The sequence below is a fragment of the Odocoileus virginianus genome, chromosome X (genome assembly GCF_023699985.2).
Source record: "Odocoileus virginianus isolate 20LAN1187 ecotype Illinois chromosome X, Ovbor_1.2, whole genome shotgun sequence".
Classification (NCBI taxonomy): Eukaryota; Metazoa; Chordata; class Mammalia; order Artiodactyla; family Cervidae; genus Odocoileus; species Odocoileus virginianus.
The window spans coordinates 19,261,180-19,287,653 of record NC_069708.1 but is presented as its reverse complement, the minus strand read 5'-3'; the positions used below and the strand labels follow the sequence as shown (position 1 = coordinate 19,287,653).

General features: G+C 39.5%; 1 protein-coding gene across 8 annotated transcripts in view; it reads left to right on the top strand.

Annotated features, from left to right (window-relative positions):
• Window positions 1–26,474, top strand: part of ARHGEF9 (Cdc42 guanine nucleotide exchange factor 9) — a 396,118-nt gene that overhangs the window by 176,656 nt on the left and 192,988 nt on the right. For 5 of the 8 annotated variants that reach the window (XM_070461884.1, XM_070461883.1, XM_070461885.1 and 2 more), the window contains one exon: window positions 3,909–4,088. The exons of the other annotated variants lie outside the window; for them this stretch is intronic. In XM_070461884.1, coding sequence (XP_070317985.1) covers window positions 3,909–4,088 — 180 coding nt within the window. The remainder of the gene's footprint in view (window positions 1–3,908; window positions 4,089–26,474) is intronic. 8 annotated transcript variants of the gene reach the window in all.

Sequence of the window (26,474 nt, the reverse complement as noted above, 5' to 3'; positions counted from 1 at the left end):
CAAGCCAACATTTCCTCATTACTTATCCTTAAGCTTTAATGATCATACTTAGTATTGAACTCCCTCTACAAAATCAACTTTGATCTCCTTTTCCTAAAATGAGATTTAAAGCCTTCAAACAAGACTCCAGTCCACATTTCTAGCTGTCTTTCCATCTCAATCTTCCCAGCCCTTTCCAAACTTCACTACGTGTTTACCATCAAATTCCCCATACTCTTTACCTTTGAGACTTTAGTCTGCCTCACATGCCTTTTCTGTTTCCTTCTCTATCCGTTACAATCCTACCTATTCCTTAAGGCCTACTTCAGTGCACCACATCCTTCCTTCCTCTGAAGTGTTGCACTAGGCCAGAGTATACCAGGCACAGTACTAGACATTATACATCTAGCACTCAGTTCACTTTCTCTACAGTTCTGCCTGCAAGGCAGGTATTATTATCCCCATTTTGCATATGAAGAAACTAAACTAAAGGTTGTATAGCTTGAAAGTTTTGTCTATGGCTTTTGTGATCATGTACTCTTGGTATCCTTAATTACATGCTGACAGTCCCATTTTGGATTACTTATGTGGCCTCTCTTATATTCCTCACCTCCCTTTGTCACATATACTTTCTAAAGTAGCAGAGCCCAGAACTAAAGCTAGGTTTGCTTGCCTTTAACACTTTGGCATACTGCTTGAAGGGCATTCACTGTTGGTATAGTGTTGAGTGAAAAATGGATAAGCAGAGAAAAGTCGTATTTATGAAAAATTGTAGCAAGTTAAAAGTCAATTCTAAATACAAACGGGAGATTTGAAACCAATTTCCAGCCCACATTTAGCTTACTTTTAAAACATCTCAGAGAATAAGGGAGGAACATCCCCTTATTCCTGCTTGCATTTGTGACTAGAGAACACAGGAGCCCTATATAGCTACATCCCCTTCTAGATTGCCCTCTTCTCATTGTCTACACACACATTTGTCAATTCTTGGTTCACTGTCTTGCAGCTCATGAATCATGTGGAAGTGTAGAATTATCTTCACTTACCAGATGAAGAAAGTGAGACTCAGAGGCAGTATAGTTTGTAAGAGGAAAAAGATGCTATAAAAATCAGACTGTGCCTGCATTTGAATTATGGCTTCAATGCTTATTGGCTATATGGATTTGAGCAAATTATTTAATTTCTCTGAGCTTCAGTTTCCTCATCTGTAGGATAAGAATAACAAGAGGGCTGCTGTGAGGATTAAATGAGTTGATGTGTATAAAGTGCTTATAATAGTGTCTAACATATAGTTAGTGCTCTGTATTAGCTAATATTATCATCTTTGCCATTCCTTCTTTAGCAAGGCCTTAAATCCAGGTATCCTTTCTCTACCTTCTCTATCCATGGTGTTATGATGGGAAAATGGGAAGGAGGTTGGCAATCTAGTGACCTTAGGCAAGTCACTACTGCTATATTATACCTAATCTATAAAATGAAGTATTAAGGGTGATGATCTTTGAAGTGCTATCCAGTTTTGTCATTGACTCCAAGTAGGCCCTGACAACAGGCTTTCCAGTTGGTTTATGGCCACAGGGTCCTATCTAGGGATTGGTTTTGTCCAGGGTATAGCTGGACTTTATGACCTGAGGGCCCAGGCAGGCCAACTAGACTAAATGGGGACAAGAATGAGCCAACTGCTGCTGGGGAAAGCCAAGAATGGACTCCCTAAAAAGAAGACTGCACTGTGAAAAACATACAGGTAGCAGAATCAAGTAGACCTGGGCCTAGGGGAATTCAAACAACATCACAGTTAGAGTCTTGAGCTGAGTGTTGGTAATTGATGCCAAGATACTCTTTTGACCCTTGATAAACAGTCAGTGATAAAACTTTAAACCCTTGTGGTGCTCTGAGTTGGGCTGTAGGTACTTGTTAAGCTCTAGTAACACCCTGTTGGGACCCATTTTTGGCAGGAGAGGGGAGACTTCTCTGTAAATACTTATTGAGGCCAGTGACCAGCAATTCTTTTCCTCCACTGCGGCCAGAACAAGAAGAAATTGACTTTTAGTGTAATTGTAAAAAAGCAAGTTTAAATGAAACTCCATTTAGAAGGGGTACCAGTGACTGAAAGTGGCTGTCCAAATCTCCTTCTTTGGGGTTCTTAAAGAATAGGAACCATCTGGTTTATGGTGTGAATGGAGTTCTGTGAGTTAATTATAGCTAATTAGTAAACATTGGTAGTATGCATGACAGATATTAGTGTATATGCAGTCAAAAGACTGAGCTCTATAATTTATTACATGTGTGATTGGCCAAAGGACCAGTTCACCACTCTGAGACTCAGTTTCCTCATCTTTAAAATATGAGTAATAGTGAGACCCAGCTCATTCATAAGGATCAAGTGATGCAGTAGATGTGAAACACTTTGTAAACAGTAATTCATGAGGTACTCGAAAGGTGGTATTATAAAAGGTCCTGTTTGAAATCTCTTTTGCATCCAAGCTGAGGAGCTCCTTCTATGCCTTCTATCAGAGGAACAATGGCTATAACCCAATGAAGGATTCCTTAGGCATAAGCTAACCAACAGAATGTCTTAACTAAGTCAAAAGATCAGTGTGTATATTTTTTCCTATGTGTGTCATGTGTTATGCATTAATATCATGACCATAGGGTTATTCTCTGGCTGGTATGTTGGAAGGCAGACCTGTATGAGAGGATGCATGATCCATATTCTGTCTCTGTTGTCTGAATTATTTTGACTTTGATCTTGTGGAGCCAATAATTATCTTGGTGTCCTTCATCAGAGTAGACTGATGGAAAAGATGACTTCTAGATGACATGTTCAGCAATTCAGTTTTGGGAAGGGGATGTTTAAGTCCTTTGCCTGATGAGCCATATGTTCTCTATTCTTGAAATTGTTCCCCCAAATGCCAAGAAGATTGGTGACCTATACAGGCTGGAACCAGTTGTGGGAGAAAGGAGAACAAATAATACAGTGGTCAAGATGGTAGCCAGAGAGAAACAGCCTATTCCCCCATACCCATCCTCATCACTGTGCCTAGACAAGTGTCATGAACATGTGTGTGTGTGTTTATGTGGAAGTGGCATAGATGTCTGCCTGCTACTATGTGGAGCCAAGTCCTGCTGGCCATAAAGTCTAATGACTAAGGTACATAGCCCCTACCTTGCTGAGTGATCTGAGCTTACCCTTTAATCTCCTTGTGGCTCAGTTTTGACATCTAGCAAATGCAGAAGTCAACCTAGATTCCCTATATATCTCACAGGGTCATTGTATAAATCACTGAGTGAATCTGTGACAAGGTCGAGTTTCCTGGGAGCAAGGCATCACAGAATGCCAGATTCTTTCATACCTATGAACACATGAATTCTCTGGATAGCATCATGTGTGGTTGAGAACAGGAGGCTGCAGGACTGGGGTCCATTATATGTGAGGAATGCCATGGTCTGTAACTCATGAGGGTGAGGTACAGTAGAGTTAAATAATGTATCACCAACTCTCAATTGGACAGTTGAAAGGAAGAAGAGGAAATGGGGAGAACAGAGAATTTACAGCAAATATGCTCGAGCCTCATTTTAGCCATTGGTTTCAGACTCTCCACTCGTTCCAGATCCAGAGCTGCCTTGAAGCATCAAGGACAGATGGGCTGGAACTTTTTCTTCTCTAGGGGAGGAGCTCATGAGTAGGGATAAAAGTTTGAGTCATGCATAGTCCATGTACACATTCTGGGTCATTCTACCCACTGGCTAATGGAGAGTTGATAGTATTGTCTTGTGGTCCAGTAGAGCTTGCTCTCCCAGTGTTATCTCCATCACCCCCACCCTTCACCACCAATATGTGAGTTTTTCCATAAGTAGTAGACCTTCGGGGAGCGGGAGAAGTAAGGTAGCTAGATGTGTGGACTGAACACATTCTTATTTTGTCTCCTAAGCTGATCACTGGAGATTCCATCGTTAGTGCTGAGGCAGTATGGGATCACGTCACCATGGCCAACCGGGAGTTGGCATTTAAGGCTGGCGACGTCATCAAAGTCTTGGATGCTTCCAACAAGGATTGGTGGTGGGGCCAGATCGACGATGAGGAGGGATGGTTTCCTGCCAGCTTTGTGAGGGTGAGTGTCAGCTTTCACTCTCCTCTCCTTTCTCCTTGGCTACTTGCCCCTGGCTTCCCCCTCACCAGCCCCTTTTCTCCTTCTCATTCCCCTTCTTGTGGCTCCTCACATTTTTCCTCCATGTTTTGGTCTCCTACCCAGGACTTGGGCTTTCTTTAATCTTTGCCCTTCTAATTTTGAGATTTTTTTCTTGTTTTTATAACAATCCCCACCTCCTGCCTCCCACCTTCTACCCATTGTGACTTTGCACAAATCACTTCCCTTTTGGCCTTGATGGCTTTGAAGACCTTTTCAACTCTATATTGCTGTGAAATTTTACCTTTCTTACCTCTCTTTTCTGCTTGCTTTCTTTTACTTGCCTCTTCTTTTTTTATCCTTTCTTTTTATAGCTCTCTTCCCACCCTCTTTCTCCCCTCCCCACTCCTCTCTGCTTCCTTTGCCTCTTTTCTCTCATTTAGGGAAGTGTGAACACCCCTGCGTGTTGTCTCATGATTGTCTGCAGCTGTTAATGTAAGAATCTGGGCTCCCTACCCTCTCAAGGGCTAGAGTTACTAACTGCAAATCTTGCTTTTTGCAAGGTGTTTGGGAACTAAGATGTGCCAAGGGTGGGAAGCAGGCAGCTTGATAAGGCTGCTAAGGCCTTGGCCCTTTTGACATTATACCACGAAGAACCTGGCCCTTAAAAGAAGGGGTCCTTGAGAAGGGGATCCTTAGCAGTTTCTGCTTCCTCTGTGTTACCCATTAACAGGATGCTAATGGGGGAAGAACACTGGCCTGGTGTTCCAGCTGTTGGCCTTCCTTGGTGTTATGAGCTACAATTAGCTGTTTGGCAGTCATGAGCTCTGATTTTCTCCATATGCAAAATGGTGTTGACAATTATTTCATGCTAGGGGATATCACAGTGAACAAAATAATATATATTAAAGCAGATTTGTGGCAATACAAGTACCAAAGCCACATCAGGGTGTCTTATAGCCATCCTTACTATCACCTTTTGTTAGTTTCTTTTGTAAGATGAGGGTGAAGTCCTGACCTCAAACAAAAGATCAGAGTGGTTTGGGTCCTTGGAGAATGAAGGGCCTCAGGATAAGAAGGATAGAAGTGTGACATGAGAGAAGGAGCAGGGCATTTGGGATCAGATAATCCACGATGAAGATGCAGTCTCATTTTTACTACCTCCTGCCTCTATGGTTTTTGGCAAGACCTGAGCCTTATTTCCTCATCTGAAAAATAAGAATAGCAGAAATTTTATGATGATTAAATGAGATTACTGTGTGAGTAAGTGTCTGGCACATAGTGGGTACTTAGCACATGGTAACTTGCTTTATCATCACCACCACCACCACCTTATCATTAATAGCTTCAAGAAGGTCTGTGTATCAAGGCTGACCATAGTGGTTGAAAGAAGGCTCCTTCCTAGGAGAGTTGCAAATGTAGGAAGCACTTTTATCTGGTTACAATAATTTAGGTGAGGGCACTGCTCAGAAGCAAAGAGGTAGACAAAATGGCCTCTCATCCCCTCTATACTGAGAATTTCTTAATGAAATATCCAGTCCTTTTCCCTCTAACATATATGGTGTCTTCCATCAGAGTCTCCACAGACCATGTGTCCCAACTCAGCTTTGTTGGTTGATGAATTGGTCCCAGGGGTAGTTAGAAAGCGCACAACAATAACCATGGGCCTTTGTAATTAGCACGAGACCTTGTATACGGACAGCTTGTGTGCCTTGGGCTGACAGTCCCCTCTTTAAAAAAAAAAAAGGATTAAATTGCACTCAGTGAAAATCACCCAGATCTGCATGTATTTCATTTTCAGTGAAATTTCATTTTTATAATAAGCTGTAATTCAAAGGGTGGCATAAAATACTGGGAAAAGCAGAAAAACTCTAGGAGACAAATAACAGAACCAAACTTTAGAATATCAATGAACTGACATTGATGCTCATATGTCCAAGACCAAGAGGAGTGTTTCTCCAAGCACATAGCTTTGGTAGCCACATGGGTGGGCTGAAGCTGACCTTTGAGGAGACCCATGACTGGGCCAGACATGCATGGTATAGAGTCTAGCCTAGTGGTCCTCAATCTTGGCTGCACAATGAAATAATTCACTTAGGTATCTTTAAAAGACAAACACTAAAATCCCAGCTCTAGGCTGGTTAAATCAGAATCTTTGATATTGAGAATGACTTGACTTAGGCCAGTATAGTCCAATAGAAATATAATGTGAGCCACAAATGCAAGCCACAACTATAAAAGTTTCTATTAGCCATACTAAAACAAGTTAAGAAGATATCAGTGAAAGTTATTTAATGTATTTGAGTTAACCAAATATATTTAAAATATTATGGCATAATATTATATTATCACTATAAATTTTTAAGTATTTTACTAAGTTTTTGAAATCTGATGTGTATTCTATACACATCTCAATTCACACTGGTCACATTTCAAGTGCCTATTAGCCATATGTGGCTAATTGCTACTGTATCAAATAGCACAAATCTAGACTGAGAACAGTGACAGCAGACCAGGAGCATTAATGACAGAGCCTAAATCATAAGTTAGAACTCCAATATTCTATTATACCAGTGTTTTTTCTTTGAGAAACTAAGATGTTGCCTCAGATTGTATTTGTAATGAGTTTTTGATCATTGCAAACCTTTTTAAGTGATAAGTAAATGGACTTCTGATCTCTAAAGGGGAATACAATGGAACTTTAGCAGCTAGCAGTTGTGGTGTCACCAGTAAAAGGAAATTGGGTTAAATGTTGCATGAATGATGTGAAAATTGACGCCAAGTTAGACCTTTCAGTTCTCATAAATGAGCATTTATGTATAGGTTTACATTCTGGTAAGATTGTGTTACTCAAGGAATTGAACGGCAGAGGTTATGTAGGCTCTTTTCTTGTTGTTGTTGTTTACTCACTCACTAAGTCATGTCTGTCTCTTTTGCGACCCCATGGACTGTAGCCTGGCAGTCTCCACTGTCCATAGTATTCCCCAAGCAAGAATACTAGAGTGGGTTGCCATTTCCCTCTCCAGGGGATCTTCCCAACCCAGAGATATAGCCCACATCTCCTGAATTGGCAGGTGGATTCCTTACTACTGAGCCACCACGGAAGCACAGGCTCTTTTCTAGTAGGTATTTAAAAGTAGAATTACTAACAACATTCTTCTACATTGATTTTGGTTGAGGTTAGAATTGTACTGTGGAGGCAGTGCTAGCTATGTTAGAAAATGAGAGACCTGAGTTCTAATCTTGGCTTTTCCAAACATTTGACATATAATCATGGGTTTTTAGTTTCTCCTTCATCTCTGAAGCATTGTCTAGAATCTATTCAAGCTCTGACATGTCTAGGTATAGATGAGTAACACTCAACTATTGAATCTTCATTAGTACTGATATAGGTAGATGTTGATTTCCTGAGATGATGTACCTCTATGTTGTAGTATTGTTGTCTTGTTTATCCAGTCTCATCCTGAGCTGAGATTCAGTAACTCCTTAAGAATACTGTCCTTAGGATATTTGGCATATAACATAAAAGCATAATGGCAAAGAAAAGACTTTCCTCCTAACACTATACCAACTGGACACCTTTGTGGATCATTGGACCAAATTGGTCACTGACATAGTGGAGTATTTCCATTTCCTACCTGGAAGTCTTATTGCTATGTGAACATCACCCCTAGGATGTTTAGTGCTATTCTATCCAAGGTAGACTTACCTGCTGTTAATTAGGTTTAAAACCAATGTGGAATAAAAAAAAAAATAAAACCAATGTGGAATCTGAGAAACCCATATTCTTGCCTCAGTTCCAAGTACGCACCTTGAACAGTTTTCTGTATATTTTTGAAGCCCAATTTTTCTCCTTGGAAAATGGGAATAATTAAGTCTTGTGAAAATCCTTTGTAACCTGAGGTATGCTGGATATCTGTAAATAGGAAGTGTGATACCATTTTGGGTGCTGTACAAGAAACTTCTGAGTTTATATGCCTTCTATCCAGTCAAATATCTGCCTCTTCTCTTATTCAGAATTTTAGTTTGCATGTACATACATGTATGTGTGTGTGTGTTCTCAATCTCTCTCATATCTCTGGAGATATGACTTCACAAGAGCAATGCAGGAGTTGATTTACTTTCTCAGCAGTTGGTCATGCATGTTCTGCCACTCAGTTGTGTCCAACTCTTTGCAACGCCATGGACTGTATCCCACCAGGATCCTCTGTCCATGGGTTTTCCCAGCAAGGATATCAGAGTGGGTTGCTATTTCCTCCTCCACAGTAATCGATCAGGTTAAGTGAATTAAAGCTTGCTGAACATCAATCCTCACACCTAAGTGCTGACATCTTCAGCTGCTTTTCTGAGCTGGTGTCCCCTCTGGGAGCTGAGAGCTGACTTCCAAGATATGATGTGTCTCTTAAGTAGAAAATCCCATTCCTGTGGTGGCACTCCTATCCCATTTGGGGCCCTAATTCCAACTCATTCCTATTTATTTTATCTCCATGTAAAAATTGGCCTTTGTTCTGACTTTGGGCCATGGTCTGGGATCAGCTTACTGCCCACTCGAGGGCAGGCTCTGTACAGAATACATAACAACTTGCTATTATTGGTAGCTGAGGCCTGAATGACAAGGCATGGGTTTGTTCAGAGTGTAAAGAGCCTACTCAGAAGCCATCAGCATATATTTCCTTGTTTCTTAAAATTCTAGATCTCCCTGGTTTCTGGCCTTCTGGTAGAAGATGAAAGGATGAGCTAATCAGATTATTACCATCTTTCCTTAGGGTTGTGCAGATCAGATGTCACAGAAACTAAACCTCTCCTATTTATAGGAAAGCCCACTTCCCCAGAGTATTACTTGGCTTTGGATTATATAGTGTCTCTTTTTTCATTGCACTTGGGAAAACTTTTCACCTATATAAAACCCTAGACTCACAGTAGATTTAAAGCTCTAAAGACCCATTTTAGCCAGGAGTAGCTGATTTAGATGTTTACAGGGCCAGGCAGGTAACTTAGATGAGTAAAACAGCCTGGTACTAGGGTAAGTGGGAGCCTGTGTCAAGTTGGGAAATCTATGCCCTATCTAAAGGGAGCAAAAGTGGCTTGGATGGTCTCATTGGTGGAATACAGTATAGCAAGTATGAAAGTCCAATGAGCTCAGATCTTCTAGATTTTTCAAGAAAAGCCAAGAATTGGATTTCATGTAAAAATCTTCATGTTTTAAAAATATTGACCAGTAATTCACATTGTAAAAGAAACACTGTGAAGAAGAAACTGAATATATCTGTAGGCTAAATTGAAACATCAGTTCCCAGCTTGTGACCACTGGTCATCCTAATTTCCTCATTTTATAAATCCTGAGGAAACATAGACTCAGAGAATGGAAGTGACTTTCTTACTCATGTAGGGAATTAGTGACAAAACCAGGACTTGAACTCAGGCCTGCTGACTCTTACTTAAGACAGGTGATATTAAGTCTTTGTCTAGTAAGTACAACATATGGAATTCCTCAGGTATGATTTCTGTCTGCTGTTTTCCTGTGGATGGGCCATAATTTCCTGTTTCTTTGTATGCCTTGTAATTTTTTTGTTGAAAACTGGGCAGTTTGAATATTATAGTTTGATAACTCTGGAAATCAGACACTCTTCTTTCCTCAGAGTTTGTTGCTGTTGTTTCTTTAGGGATACAATTTATTTAGTGACTTTTCCAAACTTTTTTTTTTCTTCAGAGACTGCATTCTTTATCTCCATTCCATTATGTTATTAGTCAGCCAGTGAACTAACAGTGATTGCCTTTAAATACCTGAAGCCAAAATAAACAAATTACTGACCAGGTCTTTGCAACTTGGCTATGATTTGGGCCATTCCTTCAACACTAATCCAGGCTGCCCACAACTCTGCCTTACTTTCCTTCTCCTACATTCCTGATTGCATGGAACCTAAAGATCCTCCAGAAGTGCAAGCCTACCATCTACTCAGGCTTTTACTGAGCATACATCTGGTTCAGGGCATGTGTGTTGCACTCTGAGTTCCTTGGTGTGCGTAGTGGCCCATCTGAGTCTTTATTCTCCCAAGATTTTTTTTCCTCAGTCTCTTTCTTCCTGTGGCAATTGGATCCATTTGCTGCTTGCCCCTTCTGCCATCCTTTTCCCCAGATGGACATGGGCAGTGTAAGTCTTTAAGTCTTTCAACAAAGGCAGTCATGACCTCTAAAGCCAATTTAGCCTTGGGTAGGGGTATAAGACAAAGGTCAGTCTCTATGCCTGACCCTCAGGATCAAAAAGGTCAAAACACACAGCCACAGTATTTTAACAACAAGGTCATTAGCCCCTTGGCACCAGCAAGCTGCAGGAGGAATATGGGCCACCTTTCTCTCAGCTGCTGGGGAATCAGAAATGGTAGACAAATTAGCAAAATGCTTCAAAATTCTCTTATCAAATTTTAGCCAACCTTTTCTGCATCAAGAGGGATAAACTGGAAGATTGGGACTGACATATACACACTATTATATATAAAACAGGTAACTAATAAGGGCCTACTGTATAGCACAGGGAATTATACTCAATACTCTGTAATGGCTTGTATGGGAAAAGAATCTAAAGAGAAGTGTGAATAAATGTATATGTATAACTGATTTACTCTGATGTACACCTGAAACTAACACAACATTGTAAATCAACTATACCTCAATAAAATTTTTTAAAAAGAGTTCCTTGCTTGCTGTAAGTTTTGGATTAGATTCCAGAATTCTGAAAAAGCTGGTTCTCTTGGTCTTAGTCAGCTAAAGGGTGATTCAGTAGAGGGACTTATTATTTGTGCATCCCAATCTACCACTTTTAGTGATGTTCCCCCCTCCTGAATCTTAATCCTGTGTGTTCAGGGCTACAGAACAGTCAGCAAAGGGTATACATGGGCTGCTAACACAACTGTTAACATTTGAGGACCTACTTCCCATTTTAGGGTAATGGCAACAGTGTTTTGATTTCTTGAGATAAGTTCAGACATGCCCTTGTTTACCCATTCAAGTTTCAGGTGGACAAAGACCTCTAGTCTTTTTTTTTTTTTTAATTTATTTTTATTAGTTGGAGGCTAATTACTTTATAATATTGTAGTGGTTCTTGCCATACATTGACATGAATCAGCCATGGATTTACATGTGTTCCCCATCCCAATCCCCCCTCCCGCCTCCCTCCCCATCCAATCCCTCTGGGTCTTCCAGTGCCCAGCCCTGAGCACTTGTCTCATGCATCTAGCCTGGGCTGGTGATCTGTTTCACCCTTGATAGTATACTTGTTTCAATGCTATTCTCTCAGAACATCCCCCCCTCGCCTTCTCCCACAGAGTCCCAAAGTCTGTTTGGTACATCGGTGTCTCTTTTTCTGTTTTCGATATAGGGTTATCGTTATCATCTTTTTAAATTCCATATATATACATTAGTATACTGCATTGGTCTTTATCTTTCTGACTTACTTCACCCTATTTAATGGGCTCCAGTTTCATCCATCTCATTAGAACTGATTCAGATGAATTATTTTTAATGGCTGAGTAATATTCCATTGTGTATATGTACCATACCTTCTTTATCCATTCGTCTGCTGATGGGCATCTAGGTTGCTTCCATGTCCTGGCAATTATAAACAGTGCTGTGATGAACACTGGGGTGCACATGTCTCTTTCAGATCTAGTTTCCTCGGTGTGTATGCCCAGAAGTGGTATTGCTGGGTCATATGGCAGTTCTATTTCCAGTTTTTTAAGAAATCTCCACACTGTTCTCCATAGTGGCTGTACTAGTTTGCATTCCCACCCACAGTGTAAGAGGGTTCCCTTTTCTCCACACCCTCTCCAGCATTTATTGCTTGTAGACTTTGGATAGCAGCCATCCTGACTGGCATGTAATGGTACCTCATTGTGGTTTTGATTTGCGTTTCTCTGATAATGAGTGATGTTGAGCATCTTTTCATGTGTTTGTTAGCCATCTATATGTCTTCTTTGGAGAAATGTCTTTTCAGTTCTTTGGCCCATTTTTTGATTGGGTCATTTATTTTTCTGGAATTGAGCTGGAGGAGTTGCTTGTATATTTTTGAGATTAATCCTTTGTCTATTGCTTCATTTGCTATTATTTTCTCCCATTCTGAAGGCTGTCTTTTCACCTTGCTTATAGTTTCCTTTGTTGTACAAAAGCTTTTAAGTTTCATTAGATCCCATTTGTTTAGTTTTGCTTTTATTTCCAATATTCTGGGAGGTGGGTCATAGAGGATCCTGCTGTGATTTATGATGGAGAGTGTTTTGCCTATGTTCTCCTCTAGGAGTTTTATAGTTTCTGGTCTTACATTTAGACCTTTAATCTATTTTGAGTTTATTTTTGTGTATGGTGTTAGAAAGTGTTCTAGTTTCAGTCTTTTACCAGTGGTTGACCAGTTTTCCCAGCACCACTTGTTAAAGAGGTTGTCTTGTTTCCATTGTATATCCTTGCCTCCTTTGTCGAAGATAAGGTGACCATAGGTTCGTGGATTTATCTCTGGGCTTTCTATTCTGTTCCATTGATCTATATTTCTGTCTTTGTGCCAGTACCATACTGTCTTGATGACTGTGGCTTTGTAGTATAGTCTGAAGACAGGCAGGTTGATTCCTCCAGTTCCATTGTTCTTTCTCAAGATTGCTTTGGCTATTTGAGGTTTTTTGTATTTCCATACAAATTGTGAAATTATTTGTTCTAGTTCTCTGAAAAATATTGTTGGTAACTTTATAGGGATTGCATTGAATCTATAGATTGCTTTGGGTAGTAGAGCCATTTTCACAGTATTGGTTCTTCCAATCCATGAACATGGTATATTTCTCCATCTATTTGTGTTCTCTTTGATTTCTTTCATCAGTGTTTTATAGTTTTCTATGTATAGGTCTTTTGTTTCTTTAGGTAGATATACTCCTAAGTATTTTATTCTTTTTGTTGCATTGGTGAATGGTATTGTTTCCTTAATTTCTCTTTCTGTTTTCTCATTGTTAGCATATAGGAATGCAAGGGATTTCTGTGTGTTAATTTTATATCCTGCAACATTACTGTATTCATTGATTAGCTGTAGTGATTTTCTGGTAGAGTCTTTAGGGTTTTCTATGTAGAGGATCATGTCGTCTTCAAACAGTGAGAGTTTTACTTCTTCTTTTCCTACCTGGATTCCTTTTATTTCTTTTCCTACTCTGATTTCTGTGGCCCACACTTCCAAAACTATGTTGAGTAGTAGTGGTGAGAGTGGACACCCTTGTCTTGTTCCTGACTTTAAGGGAAATGCTTTCAATTTTTCACCATTGAGGATAAGGTTTGCTGTGGGTTTGTCATATATAGCTTTTTTTATGTTGAGGTATGTTCCTTCTATTCCTGCTTTCTGGAGAGTTTTTATCATAAATGGATGTTGAATTTTGTCAAAGGCTTTTTCTGCATCTATTGCGGTAATCATATGGTTTTTAGCTTTCAGTTTGTTAATGTGGTGTATTACATTGATTGATTTGTGGATATTAAAAAGAATCCTTCCAGTCCTGGGATAAAGCCCACTTGGTCATGATGTATGATCTTTTTAATATGTTGTTGGATTCTGTTTCCTAGAATTTTGTTAAGGATTTTTGCATCTATGTTCATCAGTGATATTGGCCTGTCACCCAACATAGGAGCACCACAATATGTAAGGCAAATGCTAACAAGAATGAAGGGGGAAATTAACAATAACACAATAATAGTGGGAGACTTTAATACCCCACTCACACCTATGGACAGATCAACTAAACAGAAAATTAACAAGGAAACACAAACTTTAAATGACACAATGGTCCAGCTAGACCTAATTGATATCTATTGATACCTAATTGATAGGACATTTCACCCCAAAACATTCAATTTCATCTTTTTCTCAAGTGCACACGGAACCCTCTCCAGAATAGATCATATCCTAGGCCATAAATCTAACCTTGGTAAATTCAAAAAAGTTGAAATCATTCCAGTCATCTTTTCTGACCACAATGCAGTAAGATTAGATCTCAATTACAGGAAAAAGAAACTATTAAAAATTCCAACATATGGAGGCTAAATAACACTCTTCTGAATAACCAACAAATCATAGAAGAAATCAAAATATGCATAGAAACAAATGAAAATGAAAACACAACAACCCAAAGCCTATGGGGCACTGTAAAAGCAGTGCTAAGGGGAAGGTTCATAGCAATACAGGCTTACCTCAAGAAACAAGAAAAAAATCAAATAAATAACCTAACTCTACATCTAAAGCAACTAGAGAAGGAAGAAATGAAGAACCCCAGGTTTAGTAGAAGGAATGAAATCTTAAAAATTAGGGCAGAAATAAATGCAAAAGAAACAAAAGTGTCCATAGCAAAAATCAACAAAGCTAAAGTTGGTTTTTTGAAAAGGTAAATAAAGTTGACAAACTGTTAGCCAGACTCATCAAGAAACAAAGGGAGAAGAACCAAATCAACAAAATTAGAAATGAAAATGGAGAGATCACAGCAGACAGCTCTGAAATACAAAGGATCATAAGAGACTACTACCAGCAGCTCTATGCCAATAAAATGGACAACTTGGAAGAAATGGACAAATTCTTAGAAAAGTATAACTTTCCAAAACTGAACCAGGAAGAAATAGAAGATCTTAACAGACCCATCACAAGCACAGAAATTGAAACTGTAATCAGAAATCTTCCAGCAAACAAAAGCCCAGGACCAGATGGCTTCACAGCTGAATTCTACCAAAAATTAAGAGAAGAGCTAACACCTATCTTACTCAAACTCTTCCAGAAAATTGCAGAAAGCAAACTTCCAAACTCATTCTATGAGGCCACCATCACCCTAATACCAAAACCAGACAAGGATGCCACAAAAAAAGACCTCTAGTCTTAACCATCTGTGTAGAAACTCTTGTTTGTGATGCTAGAGGTGATTTATTATAAGATCTGTGAATTAAGGCTGACATAAGCAGAGAGGGCCTTTCTTCCTGGATTACAGAAATTTCTCTTCTTCATACTAAAGTTTCAAATGGTGTTATTAGCAGTCATTTGCATTCACATGATCCACCTTAATTGCTTCTAATTATATACACACTTTGGATAACATTATCCACTTCATCTTTTGGCTAATTGGAGGGGATTTTTTTTTATATGGAGTCATCCAGCTCAGAGATAATATGATTTCCTCCATATTAAAGCTAGTCACCCTGTAGATCTCACTTCAGTTCAGTCACTCAGTCGTGTCCGACTGTTTGTGACCCTGTGGACTTCAGCACAGCAGGCTTCCCTGTCCATCACCACCTTCTGGAGCTTGCTCAAATTCATGTCAATCAAGTTGGTGGTTTCATCCAACTATCTCATGCTCTGTTGTTGCCTTCTCCCCCTGCCTTCAATCTCTCCCAGCATCAGGGTCTTTTGCAATGAGTCAGTTCTTTGCATCAGGTGGCCAAAATATTGGACTTTCAGCTTCAGCATGAGTCCTTTCAGTGAACACCCCAGATTGATCTCCTTTAGGATGGGCTGGTTGGAACTCCTTGCAGTCCAAGGGAATCTCAAGAGTCTTCTCCAACACGACAGTTCAAAAGCATCAATTCTTCGGTGCTCAGCTTTCCTTATAGTCCAACTCTCAAATCCATACATGACTACTGGAAAAGCCATAGCTTTGACTAGACAGACCTTTGTTGGCAAAGGTCTCTGCTTTTTAGAGACATTACTTTGGTCTCATTCTAAGGTCTCACTTAGAATCCTCAAATTGAAAATAACCATGAAGGACATATAGTCTGTGTCCTAGTCTCCAGGCATGATTATAACTAACTCATCTTGGACTTTTGAGAACCTGGCTAGCATCTGTCAAATAAGCCTAAGCTACTTCTTTGATTAAAGCTGTTAGCCCTTACATTGTAATCTAAGCCAATTTCTTGAAACATTGCTATTTGCATGAAGCAGATAATATTTAAGAGCTTGCAACAGTAGAAGATACTGTGAATCATTCCCTTCATTGTGCGGCTTTCCTTCCAAGGCTCTGTTGTTTCATGCATAGCATTAATTGGAAATTTGATTGGCTGCCTTAGTTTTAAGACTATGATCTGAAGCCTAGGGCCTGTTTTTCTCTGTGTAACTAACCTCTAGGTTCATTTAGGGATCAGACTGCGCCTCCCTAGTACCATGTCCACATTGTTTTGGTGGTCTTTATGACTTGAGGAGAGGAAGATCATGACTGATTGAATGCTTGGGGATGAAATCTGTTACTGAGGCTCTTTGGGAAGTATGCAGTTTTGTAAAATCATGATAATTGTACATATATTTCTGTTTATATGTGTTTCTTTTTTGTCATTATAGATGTCATTATGAATCAAGGTAAGCCTCTTACCTTTTTCTTATTATTATTACTGCTGTTATCATCTCCTCACCAGTATTTACTAATCCTTGAACAAAAGTGACTGTCCCATACTTTGCAAAGCTGCCTCCTTGAACCAGGTAGACAAGGGCTGAAGTTATCTGGCATCTTGAGAGGCCTCCACCCAGGAACTTTGTCCTGCTTATTAGAAGGTCACCAAAAAAATTGTACTAAGATGCCCATGGGTCTCTTTTTTGGTTTTCAGAAGTGAGACTTCCTTGAAGAACCTTGATCTGGGAATGCCTTAGTGTTGAATGAGAGAACTGACTCTTTTTTTTTTTTTCACTTTAATTCTGTTCCCAGAATGGGTTTGGTCCCTCAGGTTAACTCAGGGTGGTCATTTCTGGAGGACGTAAAGGCTGGTTGCCAATCTCTAGGATGTGAGCCACAGAATAAAGGGCTTGAGGGCTCAGGCCTTGTCTGAACCATTCCTTAGATATCCATTCTCTTAGATATCCAACCAGCAAGGGAGTCTGATGTTTCGCAGCCTAAATACTAATAGGTACCATTTCCTTTTTAGAGACATTTTCTCTTCTACAGTAGGACAGAAACAAAGCAAAAGTAGGCCAGAGACTTAAGCAAGAAACTAGACTCCCCCACCAAGAACGGTACTCCCTGAGTATGGTAGACTGGACTAACGTCCCCTTTCCTTGACTAGGATTAGAACTCAGATCCAGTGAGATCTGAGTTGCAATGTAACTTTTGTTGGGTTTTTTTGCCTTAAAGGAGTCAAGGAGTAGGTGAATGATGCTAAGAGGGCAGGAGAGGCATATGAATAGGGAACTTTGGGCAGAAATTTCTCTAGCCTTTTGAGGTTGGGTGGTCCTTCTCTATTGGAAATATGCTGTGTAGGAATATCAAAGATCAGTTTGTGTGTGTTGAACAGGGGGCATTCTCTTTGGAGGAATAGGGAATGATAGGGCTCCTTGGCGACAGAGAAATGAAACACTTGACAGATTACCAATGCAAGAAGAACACAGTGAAGGTAGCAGGAGCATTGGGCTGTAAAGTCAGAGATCTGAATTTAAGAGTCAACTCTGATGCTAATTATCTGGGGATGTCAGGGAGGGACCTCTTCTTGGCCTCAGTGTCTCAACTAAAATTCAGGAAGTTGGACTTGGTTTCTGATGGCCATATCTGCCCCAGTTTGAGCTTATTCCATGATTTGATAACCAAGATCACCTGTGTTTACCTGTCTGCATTCAGTCAGAATGGTATATCAAATTGGTTTGATGGAACTTTTTGGTGGAGAAGGAAGGATTTGGCTTCACACTACAGTTGTTGAACAGAGGGTGGAAGAGCCACTGACACAATAGGTAACACTACATCCCCAGGATGTGGTAAGGCTGTTTCTGTTAGGCACCAGCCAGTGAGTACCAACAGGAAGACGATGCAAGGTTGTGTGAAGAGGCCGTTCAGCAAAGAAGCTGTGCCCTTCTGTCCTTTATACAGCCAGATTCTAAATTAAGAGTCAATTTGCTTTTGATCCCTACCTGTATCAGTTGAGTAGGGAGCTTTCTGAGGTGAAAATATCCTGGCCCAGGGCTCGTCTTCTTAAATTGAAGCCAGGCTGCTCTCTATTAGAAATCAGAGCCTCTCATTTCATGTTTTAAAAATGTTTTTAATTTTTTATTGGAAGTAGTTGATTTATGATGTTGTATTAGTACAGAAAGCGAATCAGTTATACATATACTCTTTTATTTTTAAGATTTTTTCCCCATATAGGCCATTACAGAGTATTATGTGGAGTTCCCTGTGCTATACAGCAGGTTATTAGTTATCTCTTTTATATATAGTAGTATATATGTCAATCTCAATCTCCCAATTTATCATCCCTGCCTTATCCTCTGGTAACCATAAGTTTGTTTTTCTACATCCATGTCTCTACCTCTGTTTTGTAAACAAGTTCTTTTGTACTCTTTTTTTTTTTTTAAGATTCCATGTATAAGCAATATCATATGGTATTTGTGTTTCTCTGGATTACTTCACTCAGTATAACAATCTCTAGGTCCATCGATGTTGATGCAAATGACATTATTTTGGTCTTGTTTTATGGCTGAGTAATATTACATTGTGTATATATACCACATCTTTATCCATTCCTCTGTTGATGGACATTTATGTTGCTTCCATGTCCTGGCTATTGTAAACAGCTGCAATGATCACTGGGGTGTATGGATCTTTGGGACTTATGGCTTTCTCTTGGTATATATCTAGGAGTTGGATTGCTGGGTCATATGGTAGTTCTTATTTTTAATTTTTAAAGGAACCTCCATACTGTTCTCCATAATGGCTATACTGATTTGTATTCCCACCAGCAGTGTAAGAGGGTTCCCTTTTATCCACACCCTCTCTAGCACTTATTGTTTGTAGAGTTTTGATGATGGCCATACTGATTGGTGTGGGGTGATACCTCATTGTAGCTTTAATTTGTATTTCTCTAACAATTAGTGTTGCTGAACACCTTTTCATGTCCTTTCTGGACATCTGTGTGTCTTCTTTGGAGGAATATCTATTTAGATCTTCTGCCCTTTTTTTTTTTTGATTGAGATATTTGCTTTTTGATATTGAGCTGCATGAGATTAATCCAATAAAAATAAATAATTACTCTCCTTTCATTTTATAATTTCCACTTGGTTTTAAGATCTGAACTTCAGAGAAGAAAGGAGAAGGCTTTAGCCTCTTCATACTGAAGTGTGAATGACTGATATCAGACTTTTGCTTCAGGATAATTTGGAGGAGAGAAGGGACCATGAAGGAAGCAAGGAAACAAAGTCAGCAAAACCAAAAAAGAAAATGTAGATGGGGGAAGAAAAATGGAAAGAAACACAAAACACTATGGAAAGGGAGAGGTGCAAGCACACTTTTAGCACCTTCAATGGTTGGTGCCAGCTGGTCCTCCACAGGGACTTCATGCCCCTTAGGAAGTATTTCAAATTCTAAGAGACTGGCCTGAGAATCAGATATAACTGACTTCACATCTAATAACCAAGTACTTGTGATCAGTGTGACCTTTAAAATAATTTCTTCATGTCTTTGAACCCTTTTTTTTCTCACCTGTAAAATGAGGACAGTGAGCCCCAATTTTCCTTAAATATCAGACCCTGATATTTGAATAGCATGCTACAGTTTGATATGGCATAATTTGCCCTCTCTCATATGGAGAGTTCAAAGGCTCGTAGAGCAGGGCAGAGAGGTTACAGCTGAAAACCAGAGCAGAGAGAGACTATCTTCTCCAGAGACCTTAGAGTAATACCTAAAGCCTCTGCTTCTTGGGGATCACAATGCAGTACCTTCTGCATTCCCCATGACCATTGTGGAGTTTGAAAGAGTTAATTCATGTGAAAGGAGGTTAACAGCTCTGAAGTCTATGCCTGCATGAGCGATTAGACTTGCTTTTAACCTGAAGGAAGCCTGAAGATTGAGTTGGCTTTCTTGAAAGGGAGAGACCACAGATAAAACAGAGGATTGGATCAGTGCAGATGGAAGCTGCCTAACAAATGAATGTCCCTGGTACTGTCAGAGCCACCTGTTCATGATAGCTTGGACCTGACAGTTCTCTTTTGTCTCCTATTTGTCTTTCAGCTACAGTTTCAAGATGGCAGGATTCTTAGGTCTCACTTACTAATGACAAGTTTCTGGACTGGCCTAGAGCCAAAGTATCCCTGGCTATTAGACTGGTAGTCTCTAGGCTTCTTTATGACTCTGCAAAGGCCAGCCTCTCCTTTATTTGATGCCCCTCAGAGGGATCTGGAAACATCTTACAGTAGCTATGAAATCTCCAAGTATATAAAGTTTGGCTTTACAATGTACCTCATTCTCTCTTTATCTTCCCTTCTCTTACTTGATCTCGCCAAGTAAGTCTTTGAAACAAGTTGCTGCCCAGAGCAGTACATCTGCTCAGGTGAGCTACTATCCCAAATAAGCATCAAACTCAGGTTCAGGTTGGACTGGTACCACAATATGCTAGAAATAGGGTGAGCACTGAATCTCTGCCAATCTCAAAGAACTAGAGTTCTAACCCCTGGGCAACAGTTACTGGTTCAAGATGAGATTGTCTTCCTTAGGTTCTTGCATTGACTGGCTGAACTCAGGATAGTCAGTAGTCTTGAGATGCAATCCAAAGGAGTTATATAACATGAGGACAACTGTCCAAACCATTCTCTTCCCTTCAGATTTTATTACTTTCCCAAGAGCTTTATTTCTGGCTTTAATTTCTTTTTCTTGATTGGGGCAGATTGGAAACTATTCCCTGGTTCTTCCTCCCACCCCAGGCACAAATACAACCCTCTAGCTTTCCAATAGGACATTTAGAGCTGACAGAAAAGATTCACTTATTTTCTTTCCTCATATAAGACTGATATGGCTGTCTTTGGAAGATGTATTAAGGCAATGAGTGGAAAGTTGAAGATAGGGTATTTTTATATAACAGCATATCTAAAGTGGCATATCTAAGGTGCTTTATCCTTGATCCTTCTATAGGGATGATCCTGGAGAAGGCAAAACCAGAGCAAACCATAAATGGCCAGTTTTCTTGTTTCACTTTGCTTGCTTTTTCCCCTGTTTGCTGGGAAAAGATGCATTTATACAAGGAGAAATCCACTTGAGGTGGTGCTGGATTGGAGTTCTTTGTTAAAAAAAATAGATGAAGAAGACTTTTGACAAAAAAGGGTCCACTGGAGAAGGAAATGAAAGACAATTTCAGCATTCTTGCCTTGAGAACCCCATGAATATTATGAAAAGGCAAAAATATATGACACTGAAAGATGAAGCCCCCAGGGCAGTAGGTGTTCAATATGCTACTGGAGAAGAGTGGAGAAATAGCTCCAGATGGAATGAAGAGGCAGAGCCAAAGTGGAAACAACGCCCAGTTGTGCATGTGTCTGGTGGTGAAAGTAAAGTCCCGTGCTGTAAGAACAGTATTGCATTGGAACCTGGAGTGTTGAGTCCATGAATAAAGTAAATTGGAAGTGGTTAAACAGGAAATGGCAAGAGTGAACATTGATATTTTAGGAAGCAGTGAACTAAAATGGAAAGGAGTAGGTGAATTTAATCTGAATGACCATTATATCTACTACTGCGGGCAAGAATCCCTTAGAAAAAATGGAGCAGCCCTCATAGTCAACAAAAGTGTCTGAAATGCAGTACTTGGGTGGAATCTCAAAAATGACAGGATGATCATGGTTCCTCTCCAAGGCAAACCATTCAGTATCACAGTACTTGAAGACTATGCCCTGACCACTAATGCCGAAGAAGTTGAAGTTGAGCAGTTCTATGAAGACATAATAGGCCTTCTAAAACTAACAACAACAACAACAAAAAGATGTCTTTTTCATCATAGGGGACTGGAATGCAAATGTAGGAAGTCAAGAGCTACCTGGAGGAACAAGAAAGTTTGACCTTGGAGTACAAAATGAAGCGGGACAAAAGCTAATACCTTCCCATGTTGGTTGGGACTGGCTGAGGCTGTGAGATGAGTGAGGACCCTTCTAGCTGTATACATTGGGGGGAGTACAGCTCACTAGGGAGAGTGCAGTGTCAGGCTGTAGACAGAGGGTTACTTTGTTGCCATGACAAGTGGTTGATGTTAGTGGGTCCAACATTGAGTTGTTGGCTGTGCTCCAATAAGTAGATGACAGGAATTCAGAGGCAGGCAGTGTGCAATGAACCAATAATGGTTTTCTCACTTGTAAAATGAAGTGCTTATAAATTCCTCCAACAGATTATCATCAAGTAATTACTGAGGAGATACAGAAGTACTTTGCTGACAAAGACCCATATAGTGAAAGCTATAGTTTTTCCAGTAGTCAAGTACAGATGTGAGAGTTGGACCATAAAGAAGGCTAAGCACCAAAGAACTGATGCTTTTGAACTGTGGTGCTGGAGAAGACTCTTGAGAGTCCCTTGGACAGCAAGGAGATCAAACCAGTCATCCTAAAGGAAATCAACCCTGAATATTCATCAGAAGGATTGATGCCAAAGCTCTAATACTTTGGTCATCTGATGTGAAGAGATGATTCTTGGAAAAGACCCTGATGCTAGTAAATATTGAGGGCAGGAGAAGGGGGCCACAGAGGATGAAATGGTTGGATGGCATCATCAACTCAATGGATATGAGTTTGAGCAAACTCCGGGAGATAGTGAAGAACAGGGAAGCCTGGGATGCCACAGTCCATGGGGTCACAAAGAGTTGGGCATGATGAGCAACTGAAAAACAGCAACAGAAGTACTTTAGACCTGGAGCCGATTCTACAAGAATATGATAGTAGATTTGAAAACTTATATAGGAATTAAATGACTTGCCTAAGTTCTGTGACCTTACTCAAATCCTTTCTGTTTTCTAGATCACAGTTTTCTCACCTAGAAGATGGAGGGATTGGACCAGATAAACTCTAACAATCCTTCTAATTCATACTCTATAATTTTTAACATTGACTTAAAATACACTTAACATAATTTTATTTTTTTTTACCATTTCAACCACTTTAAAGTGTACAGCTCAGTGCACTTATGATGCTGTAAAATCATCACCACTATTTAGTTCTAGAACTTTTTCATTACTCCTAAAAGAAGCACCTACCCGTTAGTAATAATTCCTCTTTCCTCCCTCACCACAGCCTCTGGACTCCATACCATTTGTATACAGGTCAGCAGGTGAAAGGCAGAGGATTTTGAGGGAAGGGATGTGGTTCAGTAGTTCAGTATAGGAAGAAAGAGGCAAATGAGTAGCTACAGGAGACTATTTCAGCCTGGATAGGATTGAGAAGGGGTTAGAAATACAAGGCAGATGTTGCAGGAGAACCCTAAACAAGGAACATGCCAAGTGTGGAGCACTGGCACAGTTCTATAGGATTAGTTATTGAGACCCTACCTGTAGAGTAGCAAGTGGTGTAGCCTAGACAACATAACAGGTCTGACTCTAAAGTGACTCCATTTTGCCAGGTCACCACACTGAAGTAGTTTTTCTGATGTCTATCAAGTATTGTGATATTTTTAGGAGATGAATAGATTTCAGAGAAAAGTGAAATTCTGAAAGTTCTGGCAAAGTCAATAAATATCTATACATGTACACATGCTACTTTTTTTGTTACCCATCTGCTCCCCTCTCCACCCCTAGGGCACAAGACTCTGCACACAATATTTTAGAAGTAAATTCTGCATGATTTTATTTTATTTAATCAAAGTATTCCTTTTGTGATTATTTGACTAATAGAAACCTAAATCCTGTCAAGGTCTAAGCAGTTGATGGGCTTACAGATAAAATTGCCAACATCTGTTGGATCATAGAAAAAGAGAATTCCAGAAAATTCTACCACTACAACTACTTCATTGACTATGCTAAAGCCTTCAATTGTGTGGATCACAACAAACTGTGGAAAAATTTTAAAGAGATGGGAATACCAGACCACCTTACCTGCCTCCTAAGAAACCTATATGCAGGTCAAAAAGCAACAGTTAGAACCGGACATGGAAAATGGATGGGTTCCAAATTGGGAAAGGAGTACGTCAAGGGTGTATATTGTCAGACTGCTAATTTAATTTCTATGCAGAGTACATCATGCACAATGCCAGGCTGGATGAAGCACAAGCTGGAATGAAGATTGCCGGGAGAAATACCAATAACCTCAGATATGCAATTGACACCACCCTAAGGACAGAAAGCAAAGGCTGTCTTTTCTCCATTGGATATTCTTGCTTCCTTTGTCAAAGATAAGGTGCCTGTATTTGTGTGGGTTTATTTCTGAGCTTTCTATGTTGTTCAATTGGTCTATATTTCTGCATATAGATTTTTGTCTCTTTAGATAGGTTTATTCCTATTTTATTATTTTTGTTGCAATGGTTAATGGGATTGTTCCCTTAATTTCTCTTTCTGAGTTTTCATTGTTAGTGTATAGGAATGCCATGGATTTTTGTGTATTAATTTTATATCCTGCAACTTTACTAAATTCCTTGTTTAGCTCTGGTAATTTTTGGTGGCATTTGTAGGGTTTTCTATGTATAGTATCATGTCATCTGCAAACAGTGAGAGTTTTTTTCTTTCCAATATGAATTCCTTCTTTTTTTCTTCTCTGACTGCCATAGCTAGGACTTCCAAAACTATATTGAATAGTAGTGGTGAAAGTTGGTACCCTGGTCTTGTTCCTGATCTTAGAAGAAATGGTTTCAGTTTTTCCCCATTGAGAATAATCTTTGCTGTGGGTTTGTCATATATGGCCATTATTATGTTGAGGAAAGTTCCTTCTCTGCCTAATTTCTGGAGAGTTTTTATCCTAAAGGGTGTGGAATTTTTTTTGAAAGATTTCTCTATATCTATTGGGATGATCATATGGTTTTGATATTTCAATTTGTTGATTTGGTATATCATATGAATTGATTTGCATATATTGAAGAATCCTTGCATCCATGGGATAAACCCTATATAATCATGGTGTATGACTTTTTAATGGGTTGTAGGATTTTGTTTGCTGGAACTTTTTGAGGATTTTTGCATCATTGATATCAGCCTGTAATTTTCTTTCTTTCTTTCTTTCTTTTTTCTGGTATCTTTTTCGGGTTTTGGTATCAGGGTGATGGTGGCCTTGTAGAATGAGTTTGGGAGTTTTACTCCCTCTGCAATTTTTTGGAAGAGATTGAAATTAAGCAGGATAGGTGTTAGCTCTTTTCTAACGATTTGATAGAATTTGCCTAGGAAGCCATCTGGTCCTTGGCTTTTGTTTTTTAGAAGATCTTTTTTTTTTTCACAATTTCAATTTCAGCACTTGTGATTGGTCTGTTTATATTTTTTATTTCCTCCTGATTCAATCTTAGATGAGTGTTCTTTTCTACGAAATTATCCATTTTCTTCAGGTTGTTCATTTTATTGGCATAGGGTTGCTCATAGTAAGTAGTCTTATGATCCTTTGTATTTCTGCGTTGTCTGTTGTAACTTCTCCCTTTTCACCTTTAGTTTTCTTATTTGAATCTTCTCCCTTTTTCTCTTGATGAGTCTGGCTAATGGCTTGTCAATTTTGTTTATCTTCTTGAATAATTTGCTTTTAGTTCTATTGATCTTTGCTATTGTTTCCTTCATTTATCCCCATTTATTTCCACTCTGATATTTATGATTTCTTTACTTCTAGTAACTTTGGGTTTTCTTTTTCTTCTTTTTCTAGTTTTATGTGTAAGCTTAGGTTGTTTATCGGAGAAGGCAATGGCAACCCACTCCAGTACTCTTGTCTGGAAAATCCCATGGACAGAGGAGCCTGGTCAGCTGCAGTCCACGGGGTCGCTAAGAGTTGGACACGACTGAGCAACTTCACTTTCACTTTTCACTTTCATGCATTGGAGAAGGAAGTGGCAACACACTCCAGTGTCCTTGCCTGGAGAATCCCAGGGACAGGGGACCCTGCTGGGCTGCCGTCTATGGGGTCGCACAGAGTCGTACATGACTGAAGTGACTTAGCAGCAGCAGCAGCAGCAGGTTGTTTCTTTTTCTCATTTTTTTTTTCCAGGGAGGATTGGATTGCTATAAACTTCACTATTGGCACTGTTTTACTGCATCCTATAGGTTTTGATTTGTCATGTTTTTGTTTTTCGTTTCTATGTATTTTTTATTTCCTCCTTGATTTCTTCATTCACCACTTGGTTATGTAGAAGCATATTGTTGAGCCTCCATGTTTTTGTTTTTGTTTTTGTTTTACAGATTTTTTTTCCTGTAATTGATATTTAATCTTAGAGTGTTGTGATCATTAAAAATGCTTTATACAGTTTTTGATTTTCTTATATTTACCAGTGTTTGATTTGTGACCCAAGAGGTAGTCTATCCTCAAGAATGTTCTGTGTGCATTTGAGAAAGAAATGTGTCCTCTGTTTTTGGATGAAATGTCTTATAGATATCAATTCTATCTGTCTTGATCACTGTGTCATTTAAGGCTTGCGTTTCCTTATTAATTTTCTGTTGGGATGATCTGTCCTTTGGTGTGGGTAGAGTTTGAAAGTCCCCCAGTAT